This window comes from Glandiceps talaboti, chromosome 5, assembly GCF_964340395.1.
Source record: "Glandiceps talaboti chromosome 5, keGlaTala1.1, whole genome shotgun sequence".
Lineage (NCBI taxonomy): Eukaryota > Metazoa > Hemichordata > Enteropneusta > Spengelidae > Glandiceps > Glandiceps talaboti.
In genome coordinates, this window is record NC_135553.1 from 25,778,453 (window position 1) to 25,789,448 (window position 10,996).

Below are 10,996 nucleotides of genomic sequence, written 5' to 3' on the forward strand. Positions count from 1 at the left end.
ATATTTCTCATTGATTTAGAAATGACTGCCCATACATGTACAAAGTGCTAAATATAGTTGTTTTTTGTCAAAGCTGGAAGATAGTCTGTAAGGAAATTGGATATAAAGAAGTGTTATCTATTGTATGACCCTGTCTGTATAAACCATCACATCATTCATGAAATCAACTCTAAATGAGCCTGCATGTATTTATGTATTTCACATTTTAAGTGTGTTAGAATAATGACATGTAATACAGGTTTTGTTGTAATTGTAGTTGTATCAATTTGTTTATAAGTTATACAGTGAATTAACTACTACAAAATAAACAAAATAATTATAACCACATTAACCTTTCCAATTTTTGGGAGAAGTATCAAAGCTTTGCAGTTTTCTACCATCATATCAGATTTATAAAATTTATACTAATTATATAGTTTTATTCTAAGATATTTTTAGTGTTTTTCATATTAAGTTTCACAAGCCCTGGTACTGTAGAATTGGTATACCTCATGCAAAATTCATCTTCAACCTTGGGACAATTTAGACACTGAGTAACTCTTATCATTTTGCATTTTCTCTGTTTAAAGGAAAACACAGGATTTTGGATATTATAATCATTTAAAATGAATACACACACAAAGGGCATGCTAAGTTCTATTTGGTTATTTTAATGTATTCTGTATATATACATCATGCCATCTTGGATTATGACCCTTCAATAAATGTACTTTATTATGACATTAGGAAGACATCTGAACACTGGTAGAACACTGCTGGAGCTTGAGGATTGTCAGTAACGTATTGGATCTAAGACAAAGAAATAAAATGAAATAAACTCATTGTTATTCTGTATATCATGGCTATAATACGTATATCATAGCTATAATACATATATCATAGCTATAATGGGTATATCATGGCTATAATATGTATATCATGGCTATAATATGTATATCAATATCATGGGTTTAATACATATCATGGCTATAATATGTACATAATGGCTATAATACATATATCATGGCTGTCATATGTGATGGCTATATAAATATGTATAACATGGCTATGATACGTATAACATGGCTATAAAGAAAGTATCAGTTTGACAATATTTCCATGGCATCACATAAGTATTCAGGACCAGTGGCAATATGAAAATTATACCACAAAGATTACATAAGGTCTGTTTATTCTACAAACAATGAAAAATAGTAGGTGCATGTATAATTAAAATCAGATCAAGTGATTTTAGCTGTTGGAATGCAAAAATCTGAGGTATAGCTATCATACATTTTGGCGAACTAATTATGCTAAAGTATATTTGGCATCCATAAGATATTGTATTTTGAGAAAATGATATGGTACAGACATAAAGACACATATGGACTGACACACACACAGACATCACTTAAACATCACCCAATTCCTTTCGAAGATAAAAACAGGTATTTTAATTGTTGTAGAAGTATACATTATGTCATAGAAATAACACTAATTACCTGGATCACACCAACCATATACGGCACCCTGAAATAAATTTCAGAAAAATTCAATATATAAGTGTACATATAGCTTATCAGTCTGCCAGTCTGCATGGCTGTCTGTCTATCTGTTTATCTGTCTGTCTGACTCTGTCAGACTGGCTGACTGGCTCTTTACATGTCAATGCAATATGGGTCTGTTTGTCTGTCTGTATGTCTGTCTGTCTGTCTGATAGAGATATGTGGTAAAACTGGCACTAGTGCAGAGCTATGTGGGAAAGCTGTGTGGTACTGGTGCAGAGCTATGTGGGAAAGCTGTACAAGACTCAACATTAAATTTTCATAAGGTTATCAATAATGTTGAAAATGTTGGCTATGTCACATGTACATGTACTCACGATTTTGGCATTGTTACATTAAAAGAGTAGAGAGTCAGTGATGGTTGACTGTCATCGGCCTGTTTGTGGAGTTGTATGAATTCCTGTTGACTTGAGTCATTGCCACCAATCGATACGATGAACTGACCCTACAGAATAGAGCAGAAAGAAGGCTTCATAAAAGAATGAGTCCCCCCTCCCCCATGTAGTTTACTTGTGTGTGACACACTACAAGAACACCATTAAGTCCATGAGATATGTAAGATATTAACTGAATTTGTTAAGTTATTTTAGCCATATTCCACCAAAATAAATCAGACTCTTTTTTTTTAAAGATGTACATTGTACATGTATATCCCTCCAAGACTAGAATTATAATGGGTGATTTGTAATTGACACCCCATATTTGGCTAAAGCCAGTGTACAAAATTAATACATATGCATGATACACATTTTGAACCACATGGGTAAATGATACATTCACAGTTGTTTTAATATGAGCAAATTTTAAGACACTTCAGTAACCAAGAATCTGGTGTGTTTTCCATTTTTTTGGTAAATAAAAGATTATGTCATGGTGTAATTTTTCATAGCATATATCTGAATACCAGTTGAGAAGTGTAGCAGTTGTTTGACAGGATTTGTGATCAATATGTTTTTAGTAGTTGGAATAATATAAGGGTATTTCAATATAAAATGAAAATTATTAAAGCCACTAATAACTGTAAAGTTACAGACTGTACCCCTGTAATAAAAATACAATTTTTCCATCTTCTTTAGAATATATGTATCAAAATAATAAGTGATTGATTGATTGATTGATTGATTGATTGATTGATTGATTGACTGATTGATTGACTGACTTACTGGCATAGCTTGATTGTAGTGATCTAAATTCTTCTGCCAAGTGACTGTGTAGTTGGCATTTAATCTGTGGAAGATACAAATTATATAAGTCAGTCAATCAAATTACATCTTCTATTTGTCTTGAGTTTATATCCACAATAAATAAAATTTGAACAGAAATAGCTCACATTGGGGCATTTTGCCATTGTTATTGTTATTGATATTGTTGTTGTTGTTGTTGTTGCTGGTGTGTGATTCCGGATCATATTTTTATTATGGTAGTTGTCAAAGTGATAAGGAAAAAAACTCAAATATGTGTTCATTAACAGGTCCCACTTGACAAATATTACTTCAATAATAACATTAGTAAAACAATACATCTTGAATATCAAAGATGAAAACAGTATTGCAAAATTATTGCATAGTATAAAAAACACATGAAAATTTCAAATGAAAAAGAATAGACTGAAATCACAATGCTGCTTTAGTGAAATATCTAGTCATACATGTCTGATATACCTAAATATCTAGTCAATCATGTCTGATATACCTAAATATCTAGTCATACATGTCTGATATACCTAAATATCTAGTCATACATGTCTGATATACCTAAATATCTAGTCATACATGTCTGATATACCTAAATATCTAGTCATACATGTCTGATATACCTAAATATCTAGTCATACATGTCTGATATACCTAAATATCTAGTCATACATGTCTGATATACCTAAATATCTAGTCAATCATGTCTGATATACCTAAATATCTAGTCAATCATGTCTGATATACCTAAATATCTAGTCATACATGTCTGATATACCTAAATATCTAGTCATACATGTCTGATATACCTAAATATCTAGTCATACATGTCTGATATACCTAAATATCTAGTCAGTCATGTCTGATATACCTAAATATCTAGTCAATCATGTCTGATATACCTAAATATCTAGTCATACATGTCTGATATACCTAAATATCTAGTCAGTCATGTCTGATATACCTAAATATCTAGTCATACATGTCTGTTATACCTAAATATCTAGTCATACATGTCTGATATACCTAAATATCTACTCAATCATGTCTGATATACCTAAATATCTAGTCATACATGTCTGATATACCTAAATATCTAGTCAATCATGTCTGATATACCTAAATATCTAGTCAGTCATGTCTGATATACCTAAATATCTAGTCAGTCATGTCTGATATACCTAAATATCTAGTCATACATGTCTGATATACCTAAATATCTAGTCAGTCATGTCTGATATACCTAAATATCTAGTCAATCATGTCTGATATACCTAAATATCTAGTCAATCATGTCTGATATACCTAAATATCTAGTCATACATGTCTGATATACCTAAATATCTAGTCAATCATGTCTGATATGGTTCTAGGACAAATGCCCCCTGGACAAATGCCCCCAGTCAAATGTTCCCCGGACAAATGCCCCCCCCCCCCCCCCCCCCCGACAAACGCCCCCTGTAGGACTGTCATTGCCTACGAATAGAGATCCAAAAAATCCACAGTTTTGGGAGTACACTTAAAATATGGTTTTATCACGTTTATTGTATACCGGATGAATAGACAGATGTTAAAAAATGTTCGACCAAATAGGGCATGATTTGGTTTTATCACTTTTATTGTATTATTACCAAAAGCGTCCTGATAAAGTGATTTCGGGTGGTGTACTTATGTTAACAATGACTTAACTCAAATACAGTCATTGTTACATACAAATACACATTTTATTTCGGACATTAGACTGAAATTGTGATGACAATAAAGAAAAATACAAACAACAAAGTGTGGTAAACATGGGATTTGATTTTTAAATAAGGCAGTTAATAGGAATTGTTTAAGTGTAGAACTCCAGAATCTGATTGTATAAATGCTAAATATTACTATAATATTCAAAACAGGAGATTGTGGGCTATTCCCCTCAAAAAGTTAAGCCCATGACGTTTCTCGAAATCGGCAACAATTTGTGTAGAACTCTGGAATCTAATTGTATAAATACTAAGAGATAAAACCATATTTTTCATACACCACCTGAATTCATTCAATTGCACTATAGTAGAAATGCTAAGTAACCCTAAAAAAACAATGCCTTTCTTGGTTGAATCGTGAGCCATAGTCCTATCGTAGGCATTTGTTAAGGGGTGTTTGTCCTGTTACCGTCTGATATACCTAAATATCTAGTCAATCATGTCTGATATACCTAAATATCTAGTCATACATGTCTGTTATACCTAAATATCTAGTCATACATGTCTGATATACCTAAATATCTAGTCATACATGTCTGATATACCTAAATATCTAGTCAATCATGTCTGATATACCTAAATATCTAGTCATACATGTCTGATATACCTAAATATCTACTCAATCATGTCTGATATACCTAAATATCTAGTCAATCATGTCTGATATACCTAAATATCTAGTCATACATGTCTGTTATACCTAAATATCTAGTCATACATGTCTGATATACCTAAATATCTACTCAATCATGTCTGATATACCTAAATATCTAGTCATACATGTCTGATATACCTAAATATCTAGTCATACATGTCTGATATACCTAAATATCTAGTCAATCGTGTCTGATATACCTAAATATCTAGTCAATCGTGTCTGATATACCTAAATATCTAGTCAATCGTGTCTGATATACCTAAATATCTAGTCATACATGTCTGATATACCTAAATATCTAGTCATACATGTCTGATATACCTAAATATCTAGTCAATCATGTCTGATATACCTAAATATCTAGTCAATCGTGTCTGATATACCTAAATATCTAGTCATACATGTCTGATATACCTAAATATCTAGTCAATCGTGTCTGATATACCTAAATATCTAGTCAATCATGTCTGATATACCTAAATATCTAGTCAATCATGTCTGATATACCTAAATATCTAGTCAATCGTGTCTGATATACCTAAATATCTAGTCATACATGTCTGATATACCTAAATATCTAGTCAGTCATGTCTGATATACCTAAATATCTAGTCAATCGTGTCTGATATACTTAGTACCTAAATATCTAGTCAATCGTGTCTGATATACCTAAATATCTAGTCAATCGTGTCTGATATACCTAAATATCTAGTCAGTCATGTCTGATATACCTAAATATCTAGTCATACATGTCTGATATACCTAAATATCTAGTCAATAATGTCTGATATACCTAAATATCTAGTCAATCATGTCTGATATACCTAAATATCTAGTCATACATGTCTGTTATACCTAAATATCTAGTCATACATGTCTGATATACCTAAATATCTAGTCAATAATGTCTGATATACCTAAATATCTAGTCAATCATGTCTGATATACCTAAATATCTAGTCAGTCATGTCTGATATACCTAAATATCTAGTCAATCATGTCTGATATACCTAAATATCTAGTCATACATGTCTGATATACCTAAATATCTAGTCAGTCATGTCTGATATACCTAAATATCTAGTCAATCGTGTCTGATATACCTAAATATCTAGTCATACATGTCTGATATACCTAAATATCTAGTCATACATGTCTGATATACCTAAATATCTAGTCAATCATGTCTGATATACCTAAATATCTAGTCAATCATGTCTGATATACCTAAATATCTAGTCATACATGTCTGATATACCTAAATATCTAGTCAGTCATGTCTGATATACCTAAATATCTAGTCAATCATGTCTGATATACCTAAATATCTAGTCAGTCATGTCTGATATACCTAAATATCTAGTCAGTCATGTCTGATATACCTAAATTATTCCCCATCATATGAGCACAAATATGGAAATTTTGTAAAATTACTTACAAGGAGATGAAAATATCAACATTTCAAGAGTCATATTAATATGATAACCCCTAAAAGTGTATAAACATAACTAGCTTATATTCTAATAGTTCATGTACAAAGCATGGGTTTTAGACAGAATTCAACCTACCTAACTCCTTGCTGTGGTGTCATTTTCATCCTTCCACCACATGGACCATTTGTTAAAATACAATCATCACTACCTACAGGTACAACAAACAGCAACATTTCATTCATTTACTGCCAGTTTCATGTCAGTGTTCACTGGCTCAGTTTGATACAACCACACAGAAACCAATAAGAAACTAAACATCCTACACTTTGAAAAGCAAGATTGCAAATTCTTGCTGAATTTTGTATAAATGAAATAAACCATTCAAACATACTGCCATTTCATATAGACAAAATACAGCAAGAAACCATTCATTCAAGCTTGCTGTCTTAAAGTGTGTCATATGTAATTTTCTTACTGGTTTCTGTGTGGCTGTATCAGCAAAAACTGAGGTACTGGGGGGTAACATATGAAACACCAAACCAATGGTCAGATGAAAATAATATGAAACAGGAGGTACATGTATGGCAAACAATTGGTCAGGTGAACGGTAATGTGAAATGGGTTGTATATGTATGATAAACCATTGGTCAGGTGAACGGTAACGTGAAATAAGTGGTATGTGTACAGCAAACCAATGGTCAGGTGAACAGTAATGTGAAATGGGTTGTACATGTATGACAAACCATTGGTCAGGTGAACAGTAATGTGAAATGGGTTGTACATGTATGACAAACCATTGGTCAGGTGAACAGTAATGTGAAATGGGTTGTACATGTATGACAAACCATTGGTCAAATGAACAGTAATGTGAAATGGGTTGTACATGTATGACAAACCATTGGTCAGGTGAACAGTAATGTCAAATGGGTTGTACATGTATGACAAACCATTGGTCAGGTGAACAGTAATGTGAAATGGGTTGTACATGTATGACAAAGCATTGGCCATATGCTAGAGACTGTATCTTGTGTTATGATATTTAAATTCCAGATTCTCATATCAGTGTCATCTTAGCCGTGGAACAGTAAAGATTAAAACAGGATTATTCTTGCATGCTAGACCTACATCTTTCTATAGCTCTGCCAGTTAAGAACTGGGCCAATAATGGGGTACATTTTTATAACTATGGTTTTTCATGATACATGTTTTTCCATGTCTTCTGGTCTTTCCAAGTTTCTAATTTTAAGGTCAAAATTTATGTTATTAATTCTTCTATAGCCATTAGGTATAATCCACTAGTGAACCTTATAGTTATCAGATGTGCTAAAAATCAATCAATCTTAGTCAAACAAAAACACTAACAGAACTAACTACACTTAAGCAGTTAAATTTACAAATACTTCAAATGTATTGGAAGATACAACCATTCACTTTAACATGACCACATTTCCATGGTAACACTCAATAAAAAGGGGTGTATCTACTTGAAAGTACGTGTAGCTGTATTAAGTATCAAGTATGTTGACAGAAGGGGGAGGCACGGACTTTTAATGTAAGAAATATGACCAATTATGGCATGTAATCATTTTCAAAAATGATGAAAGTTTTGACAGTGATACATAATTAGATAAAGGAAAGTGGCAAGTATAGATTTTTATGTGATTTGTGAAATATAGCATTGCCACTATAGAGTAACAATGACATGAAAATCAATTTACCTTTCATAGGTGACTTATTCAGTCCCAAGGAGGCATAACCTTGTGACTGTCTGGAGTAGTGTGATGTTTCGACTAAATCATGTGACCTAGCAAAGACATGGCATACCCAATTCATGCCCAAAGTGGCAAATACACCTTCTGACAGTCTGGAGTAGCATGATACTTGGAAAAAACCATGTGATCTAGGCATACCCAATTCATGTCCAAAGAGGCATATAAACCTGGTCACAATTTACGATCCAGTAGCATGATACTTGGCCTAAACCACATGATTAGAGATATTGTTACTATGGTTACTAGTCTACCATACACTGATCTGAAAGAAGTGTGTATATGTATTATAAAAGGGGGTGTTCCTGGTCACCATTTAATTTATCTATTAAAGGCCCCAGTAAATGGCCAGGGGATTTACATTTGGGTGTAAGAATCCACTACCTGGCAGAGATATAGAAAAGAAATACTTGTTACTTGATGAAATGTGGCCTTAGTCCAAAAAAAAGATGAAATATGGATTATGAAAAAGTTGGTTCCACTCACAAGATATGAGGATGGAAGAGATATAGTTTTTGAGGTTTACAAATCTTATACTGGAAAACTATTCCAAAGATTGTTTCATGTCTAAGATGATGAAAAGGAATCGGGGGGGGGGGGGGGGGGGGCAAGAAAAGTCATCGAAGTGTATTAAGTGTTTTTAGTCAAAGACTTCAAAATTGAAATTCGAAATTTACTTTGTGGGTTGGTCTTACATCTGGTTGTCATTTATACCCTTGATGAAAAGTGTGCAAAGAAAGACGATTTTAAATTTAACTGTTGGGACCAAAAGCAGATCGAAAAATACAAATTTTAGCACGTACACAAAGACCTAAACCCAAAATATACCGTTATACGTGCAAATTTACCGATGGTTGGCTAAGAACTGCTTCTGTTAGACTTATCTGGAAATGGCTTGTTTAAATGACCCAGTCAAAACAACTACCGTAACACATCAATGGACGACACTTTAAGATATTTTGCAGATTATTTTTGTGAAACAAAGTTGCATTCATGCCATTTTAGATCAATACTTGAAGTTGTAGAGCGAAGTCCACTGTCATATCACGCATATCTCAGTGACGGTAGTACAATTGTAATGACATTGTACCAACCGATGAGATCCCGGAGATCTTAAACTCTGTAAAGTATTAATTGATTCACTTTTCCCCTTCTTTCTTGCGTGAGTTATTGAAAATATGATTTACGTGGTTTTTTTTCAGAACCGACAATTATGTACTCAATTTTCAACTTCAACAATGTTTAGTACATAATTAATTAATAAAACTTACGATAGAATTACTATGAGATACAACAGTTACTACATATACTGGGTGTATCCAGGGTTCACCCCGCCCCCTTTCCCCAAATAACGACCCTACCGAGTCTGTACATGTATACATGTACACCGATTTTGTACTTACCTGCCTTGTTGAGTCCTTGCATTGAACCTCTTTGAGGTGGACTTATCAGACATACGTGAGCTTCAACAGACAGCAGCACTGCAGTCAGAACTGCAGCAGCAAACACAAATCTACCAAAAGATTCCATCTTAGTCAGTAAGGGGATGAAGCATTCGCTGCACTGAACTGGATAGACTGCGTACGAGAGTCACAAGCGAAGTGGTTGATATACACACATCACATGATCGTGTCAACAAGCTGTGACCTTGTACCTGTGTCAGGTCGTGTCACAGACAGCTGTCTGCCCGGGAATAAGTCGGGATTTGAGGTGTACCCCTCTCAGCTCATCATTCACCATTATGCTCAATATTCATCCGGTACCCTGGTATCTGAGGAAATTCATTCACGTTCACCAACTACTAATGCACCATCATTTCTAGTATAATCACAATGAGCCCAGGAACCGTGTTACAATCAAACCAACAACAAATAAATAAATATGCATGGGTAATGATACAATCAAACAAACAAGCAAGCAAGCAAACAAATAAATAGACAAAAACAAATAAATAATCAAGTAAACACACAAATAAACACACATAAATGAATGAATGAATGAATGAATGAATGAATAAATAAATAAATAAATAAATAAATAAATAAACAAACAAACAAACAAACAAGCAAACAGATATGCATGGGTAATAATGTACTACAAGTTGTATATGTTTCTATATATACTCATCGATACAAACAAAGCGTGGTTTGTATGGATCAATATAAATAAGAAATATTTTTTATGTAATATTTGAAGTGAAAGGTAAATCGAGTTCAACAATACAATACACCGAGCCAGTCGAACCAAGATAATATAAGAGTACAGTGCAGTGCATAGGTTTATCATGCAGGTTTATGAGTGTTCAACATACAGTGAACAGCGCCCGCACTCGTTGATAAAGATTATGTAAAATCTTCGCCTCTCGCTTGTATCAGTATGATTATTTTGTGGGCCGACAGGCTGAACTGCGGGTCAATTTGAGGGTCGTTCAAAACGACAATTATTTGTATAAAATCAACCAAACCAAATATAAGCTTGGAAAAGAATAATGACAAATGAACACATATACATGTAGCAAATAATCTATGAGCACATTACGCATTCAGTCAACACTTATTCTCAATCAACAACCAATAGCAACTCTTGTTTGACAGTGATTTATATTTTATTGATTGTTCTCCATGAAACTGTTATAATGCTAATATTAATGTCAA

The 10,996-nt window shown here is 33.2% G+C and overlaps 1 protein-coding gene across 1 annotated transcript; it reads right to left on the bottom strand.

The window, feature by feature from the left end:
* Positions 1–19: 19 nt before the first annotated feature.
* Positions 20–9,949, bottom strand: LOC144435835 (uncharacterized). The gene is made up of 6 exons (XM_078124472.1): positions 9,746–9,949; positions 6,709–6,781; positions 2,708–2,771; positions 1,862–1,989; positions 1,482–1,509; positions 20–789 (listed from the first exon to the last, which is right to left on the bottom strand). The coding sequence occupies exons 1-6, from the start codon at positions 9,870–9,872 to the stop codon at positions 715–717; spliced, it is 495 nt and encodes a 164-aa protein (XP_077980598.1). The 5' UTR covers positions 9,873–9,949; the 3' UTR covers positions 20–714.
* Between the last annotated feature and the right edge of the window lie 1,047 nt (positions 9,950–10,996).